Source organism: Coffea eugenioides, chromosome 6, assembly GCF_003713205.1.
Source record: "Coffea eugenioides isolate CCC68of chromosome 6, Ceug_1.0, whole genome shotgun sequence".
Classification (NCBI taxonomy): domain Eukaryota; kingdom Viridiplantae; phylum Streptophyta; class Magnoliopsida; order Gentianales; family Rubiaceae; genus Coffea; species Coffea eugenioides.
This window is the reverse complement of record NC_040040.1, coordinates 9377316-9395981: the sequence shown is the minus strand read 5'-3', so window position 1 is coordinate 9395981 and position 18666 is coordinate 9377316. Positions and strand designations below refer to the sequence as shown.

General features: G+C 37.9%; 3 protein-coding genes across 5 annotated transcripts; 1 reads left to right on the top strand and 2 right to left on the bottom strand.

Moving 5' to 3' along the window:
- Positions 1-2451: 2451 nt before the first annotated feature.
- On the top strand, positions 2452-9609 carry LOC113775676. 3 transcript variants are annotated; one of them, XM_027320655.1, is made up of 7 exons: positions 2452-2645; positions 3692-5468; positions 5613-5783; positions 5922-6107; positions 6637-6843; positions 7260-7968; positions 8591-9609. In XM_027320655.1, the coding sequence occupies exons 2-7, from the start codon at positions 3758-3760 to the stop codon at positions 9240-9242; spliced, it is 3636 nt and encodes a 1211-aa protein (XP_027176456.1). In that variant the 5' UTR covers positions 2452-2645; positions 3692-3757; the 3' UTR covers positions 9243-9609. The 3 variants fall into 3 exon arrangements, with proteins under 3 accessions (XP_027176456.1, XP_027176457.1, XP_027176454.1); XM_027320656.1 differs by having other exon boundaries at positions 5613-5792; positions 5922-6092; XM_027320653.1 differs by having other exon boundaries at positions 5613-5792.
- A 318-nt stretch (positions 9610-9927) lies between these two features.
- LOC113775208 (methyltransferase-like protein 5) lies at positions 9928-13394 on the bottom strand. The gene is made up of 9 exons (XM_027319985.1): positions 13058-13394; positions 12879-12935; positions 12571-12668; positions 12257-12326; positions 11936-11984; positions 11218-11306; positions 11085-11132; positions 10601-10660; positions 9928-10433 (listed from the first exon to the last, which is right to left on the bottom strand). The coding sequence occupies exons 1-9, from the start codon at positions 13115-13117 to the stop codon at positions 10335-10337; spliced, it is 630 nt and encodes a 209-aa protein (XP_027175786.1). The 5' UTR covers positions 13118-13394; the 3' UTR covers positions 9928-10334.
- Positions 13395-13965: 571 nt separating this feature from the next.
- On the bottom strand, positions 13966-17394 carry LOC113775296 (auxin-responsive protein IAA27). The gene is made up of 5 exons (XM_027320111.1): positions 16562-17394; positions 15870-16096; positions 15182-15323; positions 14784-14845; positions 13966-14427 (listed from the first exon to the last, which is right to left on the bottom strand). The coding sequence occupies exons 1-5, from the start codon at positions 17101-17103 to the stop codon at positions 14390-14392; spliced, it is 1011 nt and encodes a 336-aa protein (XP_027175912.1). The 5' UTR covers positions 17104-17394; the 3' UTR covers positions 13966-14389.
- Positions 17395-18666: the final 1272 nt, after the last annotated feature.

The following is an 18666-nucleotide window of genomic DNA, read 5'->3' as shown; positions in this document are numbered from 1 at the left end:
TCTACTGCTTTAGTACCAGTGTTGTAGTGGTTGTCGGATCAAGTCTAAAGAATTTAGCTTCCGTTGAATGATCGACCTGTTTTGTAAGAGTTCCCGATTATGGAAGCTTGGTGGCAACTCGCTAAAGGCAGCAAACATATGTCTTATATCTAATCATTCTAATGTGAGGACCAACTCCTATATGTCTTATAGTACTATATATCTAATCATTCTAAACATATGTCCTATATATGTAATGACCATACTCAGATCGATCCCAAAATCAATCATTCTTTATGGGATTCAGTAGTAGTTTCAACTTTCAAGGATGTGAAAACTAGGCACATTAAGGATAACTGTCGCCTGACCAACTCTGAAAACAATAATATCAAACTATAGAACTTCCCAATCATATTTTTAACATAATCCTGACTGTTAATTTTTTTTGTTAATCAAAAGATAATCAGAGTTATGAACACATACAGAGATCTGGTATAGCCCATGAAGAAGCCACAACTAACCAAGTAGTGTATTGAATAACTAAAAAACTTTCTTTATATACGAGTGGAAAATCTTGAATTCTGAATTCCCTACTTACAATTCTTTCTATCTTATCAACCAATTCAATCCTGTCCCTCGGAGTAGTTCTTAAACTTTCCTATTGTTGTGTCCCCATCCACATAGTTTTTTCTTGTCTCTCGACAAAAAGTGTCCAACAAATTCTGTACGTCTGGTCAAGCATTGTTAATTTTTCCTATTCACATATAGATCAACTCAACCTAAAAAACTAGTAAAGGACAGATAATTGACAGTTGAACAACGCCCTTGAGACAAAGTCATATCATTTCTTGGCACAAAACGGGAAAGGGTCAATGTTGACCAATAATAAATCATCGGTTTCTGCTTTGGGACCAAAATTGCCATTTTTCTGTAAAAAGTGTGGTGGAAGTGGAATGCTCATGCAAATTGCAAACCTCTACGGAAGTCTGGCCCCAACGAAAAACAGCACTCTGAGCCTTGCCTTGCTCATCATTCTTCCGCACATTGGGCCTTCTCGTCGTCTAATAGCCTAGCAATCCCCTCCTTTGGTTTGATCCAATAGATGGACCAAAACCACCAAAAAAGAGTGCGCCGACTCTCTTGTCGGGCTCACTGATCTATCTATCCGCATTCCTCCAGGCCTCGGATAATCAAGTCCACTTCACATCGTATCGTAATAAATAGAAATTATGCTTTTGACTCGAGAAGGCTGTGGACCGAGAATTCCACTGCATTGATAGAAGGTGGCCCAGGTAGAAGCGTGATTCTCTCGTTGTGACCTTGTTGGCCTCTTTTAATCACACACACTTACAAATTACATATAAATATTTTTTGTATACGCAATTTTTTTGGTTCATTTACGTTTAGACAATTTCGTGGTCATCTAATTTCTGCGGTTTAAAATCACCAAAGTCCATGTGTAATGAAATCATAAAATCGATGCCTCTCTGCATTTTCTTCTTTTGGACAAAAATAATTGCTTTCTACTTTCAAATTAAAGGTAATTAACCGTTCGATTTCCTTCATCTCTGTCACCTTTTTTTTTTTTAATACAACTACTAATTGTAAGCCCAAAAAAAAGGGGAATACTATGGTATTAGTTAGCATTGAGAATCAAACAGCTCAGTGAAAATACTTGTACAGACTTGATCCGCTATTTCACTTGTGATTCTTTTAATTGCCCAAATTATTATTGTGACATCATATGATATTAGCATATCTGTTAATGTCTTATTTTTTTTCAGTATAAGTAAGAGGATTCAAATTTGAAATCTCTCGCTTACATTTACCCCTCCATCAATATGTCAATTGAAATCACAATTATGATATGGGTACTTAAGTGATACAAGGTTTTGGCGGTAGAAGAGATCCACTCAGGAATTTACTTATTTAAAATTAACTAATACTTGCTCCATTTTTCATTTTATCACTAACTAATTATTTTCTATGTTTTTTTCATACCACACAAGGTCCTATTAATCAATTTGATTTTAGTAAATAAATTTTGGACGGATTTAACTCGAGCTCCTCTCAAAATCACTGATCATTTATAAAGGGGTTCGTTTATCTTTATTGTAGAAGTGGCTTGGTCTTTGCTGGAGTGAAGCAGCTTGTGTTGATTGATCAATGACTCAACAGGAGGCGGTAATTTTTCACTTTTAGCCCTGCTCTGTGAAGCCTGATTGCACCATTTCAGGAGTTGCACTTGGGTCGACCATACCAGATTCTCACGGTTTCAAGTTACAACCGGTGGCACAACTGCGCAAGCCCAAGACTGCAGAGCCGCGCCAAGCCTAAATGATGATGATAGGTACAAAATTTGTCCATGACTCCATAAGCTACATAACCAAAGGTAAAAAAATAGAAAGACAAAAAAGTATAAAACCCCCCAGAGAGATCTTAATAAGCAGATGACATGATGGTGGTGACGTTGATGAGATAAGAATTTAAAGCCCCACCTTTCATTTCCCTCTCTTCCTCTTACTTGGCCCCTTTCCCCTTCCTCCCCACCCAAAACAAGAAGACGAGGGAATTAGCTACAGGGACACCTAACCAGCTGAAGATGGTATTGGGTTCTTTCTAGACTGCATTTTTATGACAGACAGAGACTTAAAAACTACTTAAAGGTACAGTTTCTGCATTTGTTTCTTCGCAAGAATTTCAGTTTTGGAGGTTCCTGATAAAATGGTCTGTGTTAATTTGCAAGAATTTCAATTTTAGTTTTATTTGGTCTGCTGCATCTCATTCTTATCCTTATCTACTCAACTGAAGTTTATATAACGTGAACCCATGAACCAATCAGTCTATCTCGTTATGTGTAAAAAGAAAAGAAATGATACTGGACAGACGAAAGTGTTTTGATTATGCGACTGTTTTCACCACCCATAACTGGGAGTTATAGTGTGTCAAGTCATAGTTTCGTTGCCTTTTGAGTTTTCCGGCGCTTAAGCGATGATATTTTGGATAAATTGGTGATTTGCTTTTGGTTAAAGAGATGGATAAACTTGGATGATGGGCTGTGCTTAGGCACGCTCACTGAATTGTAAGTTGCAATTATCTGAATTTGGAGTGGTACAGGTTCCAGTTCCAGAAGAGTATTGTATTTTGCAACAATTTTCCTGATACTCACTGAAGCAACTAGGAAATATTTTCTTTCTCAGGCATCAAAGCATCCGCTAACCATAAGGAGTATCGTATTCAGACGAATTTCTTTATGACTATTTGATATTGTTGCATAACTGATGAGAGTTATATCCGTGGTGCACCTCAAGAATGTGTTGTTTTTTATTTTTGTTTTTAGAAGAAAATAAAAAGCTTTATGCAATTAAATTTGCTTTCTCAGTTTTTCAAATAGAGGAAAGGAGGACATGTTTTGCTTCAGTTTCTGAAATGCTCATCTATTTAAAAATTGTTCTGTCAAATGAAATACTCTTCTAAGAGGCCAAAGTTTGGTGCTTTTCCTTGGACAAAATCATAAGGTATCACCTAATGTAGGACTGAGTTGGCAATGAATTAAAATCAATACAACTTTCTTGTTAGCTACTTGTCATTCTTGTTCACCAGCATTGTCATTGTTATCCCCCAGTTCAATTAAGAAAATCTGCTTAGTTATATAATTTACTGGGATTTCTTTGAACCGTCCAGAAAAGTTATCACTCTATAAATTTTGCAGGTGAAGAATAAGTGATCAAAAGTTTGAATTAGTTACTGATACCAAGATTTTCCACTCGAGCTGAAGATGACACCTGTGCTTCCAAGTTCACCTAGCAATAATTTAGTTAATCCGGGAAATGCCTTAATAAACAGGAAGGACACGTTTCTTACCAGATGCAGTTTCTTACGGAAATCAAGGAAACAAGGTTTGCTTTCACAAAGATATATGTTACCTATGTCCACATCTTTCAGGTTATTTCCACAGTTTAGGATGGGATGTGCTTTACAACCTAAATTGAGGGGCCATATAGTATTGGCAACCCAGACTGATGTAGCAGTAGAAGAGACTGATTTGCCTGGAGCTGATAAAGATACTGGTGAAGTCTCTGAAAGTCCATTAGATGCTATAGAAACAAACGAAGATTCCTCTGCTAAATCAGATGGAAGCTCCACTACTGCTCGATCTAAGCGAACAAGACCCGTTAGGAAGAGTGACATGCCTCCTATCAGGACTGAGGATTTGATTCCTGGTGCAACTTATACCGGAAAAGTAAGATCAATTCAGCCATTTGGCGCTTTTGTTGATTTTGGTGCCTTCACGGATGGCCTTGTGCATGTTTCTAGGTTGAGTGATGGTTTTGTGAAGGATGTTGGTGATGTCGTCTCTGTTGGACAAGAGGTGACAGTAAGATTAGTTGAAGCAAACACAGAAACAGGAAGAATCTCTCTTACAATGAGGGAAAGTGATGATCCTACCAAACCCCAGAAGCAGAGAGACACCCCTGCTGGTACCTCCAGAGCTCCCAGAAAGTCCAACCAAAGGCGGGATGAGGTGAAGAGAAGCTCAAAGTTTGTTAAAGGGCAAGAACTTGATGGCACTGTTAAAAATTTAGTCAGAGCTGGTGCCTTCATATCTCTACCGGAAGGGGAGGAAGGTTTCCTGCCCACATCAGAGGAAGCTGATGAAGGTTTTGGGAACTTTACAGGAGGATCTTCACTCCAAGTTGGACAAGAAGTGAAAGTTCGTGTGTTAAACATCAATAGAGGAAAGGTACAATTGACGATGAAAAAAGAGGAAACTGCTGGAGAGTTTGACTTAGTGCAGGGTGTTGTCCATACTGCAACCAACCCCTTTGTATTGGCTTTCCATAGAAACAAAGATATAGCCACATTTTTGGATGAGCAAGACAAAACAGTGAAACCAACCGAACCATCACAGGATACTGTACTCAATACAGATGCCACAGTCAACATTGCAGACAATGCTGAAGCCACAGAAAAAAGTGAGGATCAAGAAAGCTTACATGAACCAGAAGGAAGCTTTGAGATATTGTCCCCTGAAGGTAGCACATCTGCCACTATTGATACAGTAGATGAAGCTCAAACTTTGGGCAAGTATGAGGATCAAGAAAATATAATTGCTGATTCTTTGAGAGGGGTTGATAGTGCGGTACAAAATGTCGGTGACGAACCTGAAGCAAGCTCTGATGTATTGGCTGCTGCAGGTAGCACATCCACCATAGATCCAATAACTGATTTGCTTCCTGCCACAGAGAAAGTAGAAGATGGTGAAAAATCTGAGCTATCAGGAATTGTATCTGGTCAAATTTCATCATCAGAGAATTTGATTGGTCAGGAGGCTCAAGAGGATGAATCTAAAAAGAAAGATGTGACGCTGAAAGATGAACTACAAACTGAGACACCTATTGGAAATGAAGAATTCATTTCTGCTGCAAAAGATGCAGAAGAAATAGTGGCACCTAACCCGGAGATAGATGGTGGTATTGCAAGCTCAGGTACTCTTGAAAATGGTCTTCTGCCCTGGCTCATAGTCTGTAGTGTTTGTTTCATAGCTGCTTTTAAAAATGTTTTCACATTTGACATCCAAGTATGATTTAAGGATGAGAACATAATGCTATTGTGTCATTTCTCATCATCAGAGAGTTTGATTGGTGGGGAAGGTACAGAGGATGAAGTCAAAGATGTGACTGTGAAAGATCAAGTACAAACTGAGGCACCTGTTGAAAAGCAAAAAGTCATTTCTGCTTCAAAAAATGAAGAAGAAATAGTGGCACCTAACCCAGAGATAAATACTGGTGTTGCAAGCTCAGGTGAAAAAGGTCTCCTGCCCTGGCTCATAGTCTGTAGTGTTTGTCTCATAGCTGCTCTTAGAAATGTTTTCACATTTGACATCCAAATATGATTTAAGGATGAGAATATAATACTATTGTGTCAATTCCCATCATCAGAGGGTTTGATTGGTGAGGAGGGTCCAGAGGATGAAGTCAAAGATGTGGCTGTGAAAGACGAAGTACAAACTGAGGCACCTATTGAAAAGGAAGAAGTCATTTCTGCTTCAAAAAATGAAGAAGAAATAGTGGCACCTAACCCAGAGATAAATGGTGGTATTTCTAGCTCAGGTACTCCTGAAGAAGGTCAGCTCTGCTTAACATGTCCTGACATATAAGATCCAAACATGAGTTAAACATACTACTATTTGTGTCAATTGGCGTCATACAAGTGGCATGAGGTGTATATTTAGTTTTAACATCAAATAAGACAGATCTTTCCATATGATTTACTCAATATGTTGTAGGAGGAAATGATTAATAACAAGTTCTATAAAATAAGTAATTTTTTTCCTTCATTTACTTATTGGTGCCGTTCATTCATAAGGGAACAGTACACATCCTCCCCTGGTAATTCCTTTAGACCTTGTTTGTAGGTTTTTACATCTCCAAAGTTCATTTCCTGTGATTTTGAAGTAGCAGGAGTTTGTTGATAATTTGGCATTAGTCAGAGATTTTTCTGCTTTATTTTAAATATCCTTGAAGATTTTAATTTCTTGTATCAAGAAAATTTCTTTGTCTTCAAATGAATGATAAAATTGTCCACTTCTTTCTTAAACTTCCATTTCTTCTTATCCTCAATGTGACTTAGTTGACACTGATGTTTTATATTCAGAAAGTGCGGTCAATGAAGTCACTGAGAATATCAGTGTGAGTGTAGCTGATGCAGTGCAGGCGGAGAGTCCTCTTTCAGAAACTGAACCTTTGTCTGGTACAACTGTTATAACAGAACAGGTAGGGCCTGATTCAACCAAAAACGGAAATGTTGCAGACTTAAGTGAGCAAAGTAGTACGCCTTCACAAAAAGAAGCAACCACCAAAGGTTTGTACCTATTTAGTCATTGTTTCCATGCTTTGACAGTATATATGCTCTTTGGGTTATTCCAATATCTATGAGTTATCAGCAGATGAAACATTGAGGAAGTCAAATAGGGTTCAAAATGAAAACTAATTGAGACTGACCTTGTTAGTTTATATATAGATATATTCATTTAGATGATTAATTCTTTTTTTCTTTTTTCCTGAAAGCAATTCAGGTGGGGATATTGCTTTATACATAGCCTTTCCTGTTATTCTTACATTCTTAAATTTCATTACCAACCAAGCTATCTTGGAGATTTGTTCATCTATATAGTTGAGTTCCTTGCTAATTTATTTTTATCTTTAAAATATATGTGGGTGATTTTTTGATTGATACCTTTCCTGCCCAACTAAGATCTTCTTGTGTTTGTACTACAGCTGCTATATCACCTGCTCTTGTGAAGCAGTTGCGTGAAGAAACTGGAGCAGGTATGATGGATTGCAAGAGAGCACTTTCAGAAATGGGAGGAGATATGGTTAAAGCTCAGGAATACCTCAGAAAGAAAGGGTTAGCAAGTGCAGATAAGAAAGCCAGCCGGACTACTGCTGAAGGAAGAATCGGGTCATACATCCATGATAGTAGGATTGGCATCTTGATAGAGGTGAACTGTGAGACTGACTTTGTGTCAAGGGGTGACATCTTTAAGGAATTAGTTGAAGACTTGGCCATGCAAGTGGCTGCATGCCCTCAAGTACAGTATCTTGCTGCAGATGATGTTCCCAAGGAGATAGTTGATAAGGAAAGAGAAATTGAAATGCAGAAAGAAGATCTACTTTCAAAACCTGAGCAGATCAGGTTAAAGATTGTTGATGGGCGGATCAGGAAAAGGCTCGAGGAGCTGGCCTTATTGGAGCAGCCCTACATTAAGAATGATAAAATGGTGGTTAAAGATTGGGTGAAGCAGACTATAGCAACAATTGGTGAAAATATAAAGGTCAAAAGATTTGTACGCTACAACCTGGGAGAAGGTTTGGAAAAGAAAGGCCAAGATTATGCCAGAGAGGTAGCTGCCCAGACTACAGCAAAACCAACTGAACCAAAGAAAGAGCAGCCTGTCACCGTTGAAGCCAAGGAAACAGTTGACAAGTAAGTTGTTTTTTTCTGCTGGGTTATTTTGGCACTCTAAGAGTGTTTGGTCCAAGTAAAAGTTACAGAATCCTTTTTAAGCTGAATTTAGGCTATGACAAAAATATTACATACTTCCATTGTTGAGATTTGCCTGGCCCTCTGTAAATATATCGATAATACCTTCAGACATGCTAACGTAGCTTATGGTATGTGAAAGTTTTACAAATAAGATGCCCTAAGGATCTGTTATAATCTTTCACAATAATATTTAAATTGTCATTAGTACAACTTTCCTATATAATCATCATATTGCAACTTTGCTTGGTTAGACTTTGGACCTGTATGTTGTAATTACAGGAGTGCCTGAGCGTGATTTTCATCTTTGGTAGAGCTTGGGCTTGTCAAATCCTAGTTCAAAAATTACACCATTTCTTTAGCCGTTGACAGAGATGTTGAACCATTTCAGTTTTTTTTTTCCTTTTAATTGTTGTTAAATTTTTTGGGGCTGGGTTCTTAGGACAAAGCATAGTCGTTTCGCTAGTATAATTGGATGCCACGTAAAATACATGACTGCCAATATTGCCTTTGTTTCTGAAGTTTATGAAACGTTTCGATCAACTGATTCGATGTCGCCTTGCAGGCCTGTAAAAGCAACGATCTCACCAGCACTGGTTAAACAATTGCGAGAAGAAACTGGAGCAGGTATGATGGACTGCAAGAAAGCCCTCTCTGAAACGGGTGGAGACCTTGAGAAGGCACAAGAGTATCTGAGGAAGAAGGGTCTGTCTTCTGCTGAAAAGAAGTCTAGCAGGCTTGCAGCAGAAGGTAGGATTGGGTCCTATATTCATGATTCTCGCATTGGGGTTCTCATCGAAGTCAACTGTGAAACTGACTTCGTGGGTAGAGGAGAAATTTTTAAGGAATTAGTTGATGACCTAGCAATGCAAGTTGTGGCAAGTCCACAGGTGCAGTGTGTATCTGTTGAAGATATTCCAGCAACCATTGTCAATGAGGAAAAAGAGTCGGAGATGCAGAGAGAAGACCTTCAGTCCAAACCTGAGAATATAAGAGAGAAAATCGTCGAGGGAAGGGTATCAAAGAGGCTTGGTGAGCTTGCCCTTCTAGAGCAACCTTTCATAAAAAATGACAGTATGTTGGTCAAGGACTTGGTAAAGCAAACTGTGGCATCTCTTGGCGAGAACATAAAAGTAAGACGGTTCGTTCGATTTACTCTTGGCCAGGAAAGTAAACCAGAATTGGGTGAAGAGGCAGCTGCTGCAGTAAAAGAGTGAAATTTGATCTCTGACTGCTTTATCCACGAGTTATGGAGAGCCTTCCGGGCATTGCCATGAAGATGGAATGAATGAAAATTAATTTAGTTATCGAGTCTGGGGAGTTTCTTTATGTGCGAAATGATCCTTTTTGTTGCTATGCAAATGACTCCCTATTTTGCTGATGTTTTGATACCATGAAAAGCTACCCATAGGTATATAGTCCTTTAAGTCTCCTTTTGACTGACCGAGGCTGAATGGAGCAGCATACCTCCACCGGTGTTTGAACGCTGAAATCCTACAAGCAATTCTTTTTTTTTTTTTGGGTATATTATTCTTTTGGATATTTGGATTTTATCGAAGCAAACTTGCCATCTGATTATTATTACTTAGGATGATTATTATTAAAACAAAAATAGCTGTCGCAAATGAATCCTTTACTCGAATTCACATCTGCTTTCTGTTATACATTTCCCATTTTTTTGCTATAACATCTGAGAGGACATTTATAACTTAGGATGATTCAGTAGTCTTGAAGCAATTTGACCACCAAAATACAATCCTCACTGCACCCCTTCGCCATAGAGGTAGATTTCTCCCCCTTTCACCTGAATACCCTCTGCTTCAAACATCCATCATGTCATTGAGTCTACTATTAATCAAATTGAACCCTGAAAGTAAAAAGGTTTCAAGTGGCTCTCCCAACAAGAAAATATTACTATATTAGAATATATAATTTCACTGTTAAATTGAAATGTGTCAATGAACGTTTGCACGGCACCCCACTAACTGCATAATATTCAAGACCCAAATTCTAAACTTTGCCAGTATGATTTATCTCACATTCCATCACAAGAAACTTGGATCACATGCAGTAAGTTTTGCAAGATCCCTTGCCGTCGAAGCCCGTGAAGAAAAAGATGTTGCTAAGTTATAGATGGGACAAGGAAACATAAAGAACTCCTCTCGCTAGGATTCATGAACCATCTTCCCTTCGCTTGTTCTACAAGTATTCGAACCTAATTAGAATTCAGAACATGACCCAAAGAAAGGGAACAAACCATCATAAATTTACTCAATCACGGTATCGCACTGCATTCCCGTCGCCCGCTTCTACTGATTCTTCTTTGGAACAAACCGCCAAAGGTCCACAGCAATATCAACTTCCTTTTTCTTGTGAAATTTATACAGATGTGGCACATCATATCGGAGCTGAAAGAGGAAACATATGTTGTTATTTCCGCAAACAGGTGGGAGACTAATTTTCTCGACACCAACACCGTCTCATAACAGCTTGTAAGCATTGAGAAGTGAGGGATCAAGAGAACACCACAGTGGTATTTGAATAGTGTAGCAGTTAAAAACCATATCTGATGTACCTCACACAAAACCTCTGCACTGCTAGCATGGCAGTCTCGCAAGGCTGTTCTCCTCACATGCTGTAATCACCAATAAATTTCAAAAGAAAAGATGAATATGAAAGCAACCTCACGATATGAAGTCACATCCTCTCCAAACTCAAAGCACACAAGGCAGAAAAAAATTAATCCATGGCCTATGTGTGAGAGAGAGAGAGTCCATGCTCATACATGCTCATACAATGGATGGCATGTTAAATTAGAGAAAAATATATTGCCTACAAGCCTATGTCCCATGAATACGCAGTGAGTATGGCCGTTGGGAAGATTATACTGATTAAAGGGTAAACACGAAACTTCTGCTATTAAGCCATAAAAAACCAGTCATCAATTTATTACATGTTAAAGTGCACATCACTGCATTTGACTAGAATGCTTAGATAATTAGGATAAGATGCTTTCCCACTGCAAAAGAATCACAAATTCAAAGCTAATCGGGACTCACTTCTCTGGTTGTCGTCTTATGCAAGGAATAAACTGCTTCAGAAGCAACCTGCGATGACATCAAACTGAGAACTAGGCCTTGTTGAAAGAAACAAGATTAGGCATGAGTACTAGAATAATTCCACCAATCTTACCTTCAAAGCCACACAGAGAAAATCCATATCTGCTCCTTTTCTTCGTGTTCCAAAAGGAGGATTCATGACCACAGTATCAATAATTTGGCCTGCATGTAGTCAAATATTAGATAAAACTAATTTCTTTTTCATTCCTGTGTACAATCGCAAGAGAAAAAAGAATGCAGAAATTTCAGAAACAAAATTAGTAACACATGCCATCATCCTCTAGCATTCCCAGCTATACCAGTTTATGGATATCATATTTTTTGTGTGTGAGTAAGTAGTTTATGAAGATGTATTAGTGCTGAGGGATTAGAATTGTAAACTTGTCAGCACATAAGGTCCACAGTATTTAATATTTGTGCTTGAAACTCTATAAACAGCATCTTTACTTTTTGGTTTAAGAACTGCCCAGAGAGTCAGAAAAGGAATATAGGTCACAACTAGAAAACTGCACCAGAAATGTTGCATTCTACACCACTGAACTGAATTGAAGCATGGTTATTAAATAATGCTCAAGAAGAGTTTCCTTGATCTGTTTTACCTCATACCAAATAGCCAATCAGAGGAACACAGTTAAAAATTTCAGAACACTATAAGTTGCACAAAGGCACATATCCATTTATATAAGCACAAGAATAGACAAACACAGTGCAGGCACGTGCTTGAACACAATTACCTGCACCCGGGGGGGGGGGGGGAAGGAGGAAGAGAGAGAGAGAGAGAGAGAGAGCACCTTCCCATCTTAAGTTTCTGATATCGCATTGAACAAACTCCATGTCTAACTGCATGTACCATTGACAAGGAAGCGAGGAAATGTGATCAAAAGTTGCTTCAGCTGATACATTTACAGGATCATAGTAAAGTTGTCGGAAAGAAACGCATGGAAAATGATTTTTGTGAATCAGTATAAGATCAAAACAAATGTGACCCCTATAACAAGTTAATCCTTCGCATTACTCTTTTTCCTTGTACTTTCTTTGGTTAAGCCAAAAAAGGTAAGCTAGTGGAAGCATAATTCCAATCAAAACCACAAGAGGAACCAAAAGTGTAGTACCTCAAGCTCATCAGCATTTTCAGATGCAATTTCAAGAGACTCAGCATCGATGTCCAACCCAACAACATGTCTGTTCAAACCAACAAGCATTAAGCAGAGCTATACGCGGCAAAACATATGAAAATAGCAATAAGGCAATAATAGCTTCTACAACATAAAAGGCAAGGAAAAGAATAAACCACTAACTTATCATAAGCCGATAAGTGCAGAAAAACTTAAAACAAGAGCAAAGACAATAAAAAGATTGCAGTAAACTAGAAACTAAAGGGATATTTGAAAGAGAGAGAGAGAGAGAGGAGTTATTATGTACTAACTGTGCACCCAAGAGAGCAGCAGCAATGCCTAATGTACCACAGCCACAACCAAAATCTGCCACCACTTTATTCGTCACATCCCCAAATGAATTTTCGGCCTAGAGAAACAAAAATGGACAGTGCTACACTGTCCCAATAAGTTTATCCCCAAATAGAAAAAAAAGAATTTTAATGATAAAGAAAACTGTAAAGAACTATTTGGTTAAACACAAAGAAAACGAAAAAGGGGTATCTTTTAAAAGATTTAAAAGAAATACAGATACAGAGAAAGTAAAAATGGAAGAAGAGGAGGGGTTACAGACACTCACAGTGTAAAGCATACGAGAGGCAATGTGGGACCCAGTTGGATACTGCTCCAATTCGATCTGCAAAAATTTGCAGCAAGCAGAAGGCACAATGTAAAGCATACCGTCCCGATTCCCATACAATTCAATCAAGAAAAGAAAAAGGGGCAGAAATAAAGAAAGAAAGAGAAGTTTTTTCAGACCTTAGGATTGTAGAATTGCTCAAGAGAGCCCAGCAAACCCTCCAACTGCTTCAGCTTCATCTTCTTCTCCTTCCAATTTCCCCTACTCAACTGGGTTGTGATGTGAGGTTAGTTAAGCCCTAGTGCAAGTAGCATTTGGGTTTGGTTGACGTCGTCTGTCGTCGATGAAGATTGAAGAAATACTAGTAAAACAGAGAATGTAAACGAGGTTTCGAGGAGGGTTTATTTTTGTTTGATGCACGTTCTTTTTGGATTAAAGTAACACGGAGTATATTCGTCAACATTCACGATAGACTACGGTCTGATGCGGTAATTCGTCTTGAATAGTGGCAGTAAATCATGATGGTATATCCGTATGAATCGAAATGGATTAATCCTTTTCCTTTCCCTTTTTCCTTTCTTTACCAATTAGTACTACTTATTTCTGGGACAAATACGGTAATCATCATCTCACTTAGAGCAAGTAAATTTATTAAATTTTTAGTGCTCAATATTTACGCCCACACACACACATATATATATAATCTATATGTATTTGGATTCTCATCCCACATAAAATTGAATACTGTAAAGTGACATATGATTAATATGACAAACAAAAACTAAAAAGATGGCCTATTTTCTATTTTTTTTTTTAGAAGTATTCATATTTGTATTTTGGTTCAGACATGTTGGTATTCAGGAATCCAATAGAGTTGTGTGCAGAGGAGGAATCCAATTGGGATCGGAGAGAAAGACCCCTCATGCAGAGCCCGCATTAGAGTCGAACTTCACGAAAACCAAGTAGTACACCAGCAGACTTCAAGAAAGTGTAAGAAAATTGTTGTTTGCGTAGTAGAGTACACGGGCGGGCGTTATGCTGATAAATAGTGGCGATATATCCCTCGAAAGACACTTGAAACCAAGCATGATTCTTCTCAAACGGATTCTCCTTGATCAGTTTATTCATCCTTTCTCACTATTGAATACATGAGACACCAGTACGACTGGGATTTGATTCGACATGCTTGAGATTGAGAAACAGAGAGAGATTTTGTTGTTAGCAAACCAAGCATGTACATATTCAAACTTGAGGAGGCAACAACCCGAGTACATGAAATACACCTCTACTATAACTGTGAAGTAACTATTCTTTTGCATATAATCTCATTCACCAACATGTTCTCCTCCAGTACACAAAAGCCTTAAAAAGACTGACAACGATACACTTAATAAAGCCAAGTGCCTGACTCTTAGTCCAAATCACGGCTTCCAGCAGCTACACGTAAAGGGGGATTCTTTCAGTTTCTCTCGTTGGAAGAAAATGAACCCTTTTTGCAGCAGAATATTGCACTAGTTACGATTTTTGCACTTCTCCATGGCCCTGGGGGCTGTAAGATTGAAGGGACATTGTTACATACGCGCAAGGGAAAAGCTCAAGCATTACTTTTTGACTAGTCAGAATTCATTGGGGAAAAGTATATATATATATATGCACTAGAAAAGAATGCTCAATCGAGGTGAACATTTCTTTATGTCCTCAAAAGATTTGCCTCAAAAGTGAAAGCCCATCTCAAAATCAATATGCATCTGCTTTTCAAATGCTTTTAAGCTGAAGCGTGCATCTGCTAATGATTGTGATCAAAGGAATATGATACGAAGCTACAGCTGCTTTACAAGGTACAAAAGCTGGATGGTGGAGCAGCAAGAATTAAAGAATGTGGTTAATTTTGTTTATTCTCTTTACCTAAACCGATTGCATCAGAACTCTTCATGATCCTCAACCTCTTGCATGAGTCCATAAACATTCTGCAACCACCAGAAAACAGGTAAGGAACGCATCCTTTATGAAAGCAGTGCCTCTACTCTATTTTTTTCAGTCGTTTACAGGGTTTGGAAGCATAGAGATTAAATATCAAGAAATCATCAAATGAGGAAAAATCCAAAGATATTATGACTTCAAATCACAGGATAGCCATTTAAATTTGTGTACCGAGAACCCAGGTCTGGCATAATTGATTTCGCTTACAAAACTCTAGAGCTAAATTCATTAGTTTATCATTGACGCTGGAATGCAAAGGACTCCCTTTAATACAGTGTTTGGACAGTCAAACACTGATCCTGGATAAAATCAGAAACACTTACTCCCAAGGTACATCACCAACAAGCATCCAGTCACCATCTTTGTCTTCATATGTCAGTACATATTCAGAACCATGTAGAAGATCCATTAATCGACTTTCACTCATTCCATCACGGATATGAACCCCATGGGAGCCACATTGACCTGAAATACACAGATGTAAGCTAGATTCATGTAAAGTGAAATCACACAATGAAAGAGCAACCACGCCTTAGAACTAGGAGGTAGTAGGTTTCAAGCTCATTAACACGTAAATTAATTGTCAATATGCTACTTCCGTTGTTAGCTAGTGAGCACTATGCTAATTCTTATTTATTATATGTGGGCCTTTCAGTCTGATCTTCCCTCCACCCCCCCCCCCCACTTGCTAAGGTCCTTCTTCGCTGAGCGAGATTTTCCTGTGAATCAAGTATCATCAAACAAGTAGATCTACTACATAGTATTTCAATAATAAGTCAAGCTGTTCCCCTAATTTATCTTAGATTTGGTTGATAAATTACCAAAAAATACGGTATGATGAATATCCTACAAAGCCAATATTTGCACTTGATATATAATCTGATTTGAGAAGCTGCTGATGACAACAGAAAACTTTTTTCTTGATTAAGTCCATGATGAAAATGTCCTAGATCATAAAAAGGTTGAATTGGTAAATTATCAAGCAGATGAAAACATTGTACGAAGGGTTACCGATTGTAAAACAGCTGAACATCTTTTCCAGTGCTGAGGATAGATCCTTATAGCTGCTGTAGATCTTGATGTCAACTTTCCTCAGGTAGGGGGCACCATCCATACTTACCTTGACATAAAGACAACCAGTTCCCAACTTAGCATCAGCATCTTCATCGGTCTTGGGAGGATTAATAGCCATTTTCTTTCGGAAAGATCCGATTGGAGGCCATCCAACCACCTGCGCTCTGACACACACAAACATAAGAAGAAAAACTTTAGTTCCAGGCGTTAGGTTTTCAATTTTCTTCTAATTCACCTACGTTACTATAGTGAACCAAAAATACAAGAAGAAAAAAGTTTTGAAAAAGATAAAACTTCTCCAAAATGGAAGGTATAGACATCTCGACAAATTCTTATCTCCTAGTCTTTCAAAATATAAGCACACGGAGAGCAAAGAGATCTTTAAACCCCAAGTCACAACAACCAAAGAATTATCTTGTATCAGCTAGTTAAGAAGAAAAACAAAATTGAATGGAGTAATAACTGCTTATTAACAAGGTCAAAAATCAACAAAGGAGACATGAACGGCAACGGTGCCCAGAGGACCAAAACAACTAACTCTACAATCATGCTGCTACTCTTACTCTCAAAGAATTAAGGAAGCATGCTAGTTTTAATGTCAAACAACAGAGGAAAGGAGAAAATTTTACTTAGCGGCAGGGGCTGCAGCATGGCCATTAGCAGCAGAAACCTGAGGCTTCTTCTCCTGAACTGGCTTAGGTGACTGAGGGACAGTTTCTTTTCCAACCCCAGAACCCACAAAAGTTTGCTGACTTCCGCTCTCAACTCCACCAGCACCAATACTCTTGGCAGCGCCATTAGCACCCCTGGGAGAGAACAAGCCACCACCATTAGCCAAGTTCACCTCAGATCCACCACTCCCAGAATAAACCCACTTGCCAGAACCACCGTTAATGGTGTCAGAAAAGCCCCTTTTGGCCCCTGAAACAAAACCCTTAAGTACGCCAAGTTGATACCCGTTCTTATCTTCTCCACCATGTCCTGTTTCTCTCTCGGGTGACTCTGAACCAGGTAAGCCTAATCTCAGCTCAGTGGCCTTCAAGTTCAAAACTTTAGCGGTATTTTTCTTCTCATTATCTCCCAAGGGAAGACCATTATTCTTTTCAGAGTTTTCCATTGCAGGAACCTCTGACAAGCCTATGTAATCATGTTCCTCAAAGGGCATAGACATCAAAATTATTTTCAAGAAATCTTAGCGCAACTTCAGATATGTAACACCCACAAGAAAGATTCAGGAAAAGTAATGAAAAGGTGAGGTATTGAAAGTGACCAAGGACCAATCTAAAAGAAAACAAATGTAAAAACTCGAAGAGGAAAGGAGGGGAATGCTGATAGCCTAATACCAGTAGCAATATTATGCTATGAAGATGGGATGAGGTTGAGTTTTTTTAATTTGCAGAGTAGGAAAGAGAAGATTCTTGAGCTCTTTTATTTAGCTTATTTGGGAGTAGTCCACTATATTTGTATGTACATAATCATGTCGGGGCTGATCCTTTAATCTGTCTGCCTCTTTCTTTTTCTCTCACCTTCCACAACTGTAACAAAAGGAGCAAAGGATGGACGGAATGAGAACAATCATGGACTTTGGTCTAAATCAAAGGCTGTAAATTTCGCACTAATGCATAGCTATTTTTGGTAAACAAGCATATCCTTGCATTTTTTTGTTTATATCCCACATTATCCTTGCATTTTTTGGAGATATTATTCTTTCAATTATTTGTATTACTGTAGCATTATCTCTAATAATTACTTTGTCAGTTATGTTACTTGTGCTTATCTTACTCCACTATTAAATTGCCTACTTAAAATTTTATATCCAAGGGTTTGGAATATAAATACTTTACCTTTTTTTTTTGGGCTAAATGTTGCACTTGTAGGTGTGTTTTTTTTTTAAAAAAAAAAAAGAAAAAAAAAGTGGGCCCGTCTTTGTCAAAAGAAAAATAAAAAGGTAAGTAGGTATGTCTAACAAGTGTCATCGGGCACTATATTTCAAGTGTTAGATTTTTAAAAATGTAAAATTAATTAGGAAAAATTATATAAATTCAAGAAATGATAATAATTATTAGTATGTATATATACATAATAGATATTTCAGACACTAGATTTTTTAAAATATAAGATTAGTTAGGTAAATTGTATAAATGCAAAAGAAAATAATAATTATAGTATATTTAATATACATGGTAGGTTATGTAGAATTTTAGTGTGTCAACGAGCGCTCATTAGCACTATTAGAAAAACACTAGGTAATACTTAGCTAACATGTTTAATGAAATTATGCATTTGATTATAACATTTTACTTCTACAAAAAAGAAAAAAAAAAAGATTTCCCCAACATTCTAACACTTTTTTCTAATTACACATATTATTGCAATAAAGAAGAAATCTACCTAAGTACTTCTTCATTAATAAGAAGAGAAGGCGCAATGACAGTTTGAAAACACAAAACGTGTGATACCGCTAGCTAGCATGAACATGAGCGAAGCTCCTATGCATGCAAATTGGAAGTTCTAAGAGTCGTCATCATCATCTTGTATATCACCATTAGAATTTAGAAGCATGATACGACAACTGCCAATTAAAGAAAACGTATGACTAAAGGAAACCTAATCATGAGAATTGCCACAAAATTAAAAACCCAATATTGTTGAATCCTCGTTGTCTCTAAACCATTTAAAACCATCCATAGGTACCACCGGACAGTCTGACGCAAAATAGAAACGGGAAACTAAA

Bases quoted from the DNA above. Each gene is read 5' to 3' on its own strand.
- LOC113775676 (XM_027320653.1), top strand. From the start codon at position 3,758: ATGACACCTGTGCTTCCAAGTTCACCTAGCAATAATTTAGTTAATCCG. The intron at 5,469-5,612 runs GTACTCTTGAAA...TCTCATCATCAG, and splicing joins TGGTGGTATTGCAAGCTCAG to AGAGTTTGATTGGTGGGGAA. The intron at 5,793-5,921 runs GTCTCCTGCCCT...TCCCATCATCAG, and splicing joins TGCAAGCTCAGGTGAAAAAG to AGGGTTTGATTGGTGAGGAG.
- LOC113775208 (XM_027319985.1), bottom strand. From the start codon at position 13,117: ATGAAGCTGAAGCAGTTGGAGGGTTTGCTGGGCTCTCTTGAGCAATTC. The intron at 12,936-13,057 runs GTCTGAAAAAAC...AAATTTTTGCAG, and splicing joins AGCAATTCTACAATCCTAAG to ATCGAATTGGAGCAGTATCC. The intron at 10,434-10,600 runs GTACATCAGATA...TTCCTCTTTCAG, and splicing joins GTGCAGAGGTTTTGTGTGAG to CTCCGATATGATGTGCCACA.
- LOC113775296 (XM_027320111.1), bottom strand. From the start codon at position 17,103: ATGTCTATGCCCTTTGAGGAACATGATTACATAGGCTTGTCAGAGGTT. The intron at 16,097-16,561 runs GTAAAATTTTCT...TGTGTGTGTCAG, and splicing joins GCTGCAGCCCCTGCCGCTAA to AGCGCAGGTGGTTGGATGGC. The intron at 15,324-15,869 runs GTAACCCTTCGT...TGTGTATTTCAG, and splicing joins GTTCAGCTGTTTTACAATCG to GTCAATGTGGCTCCCATGGG.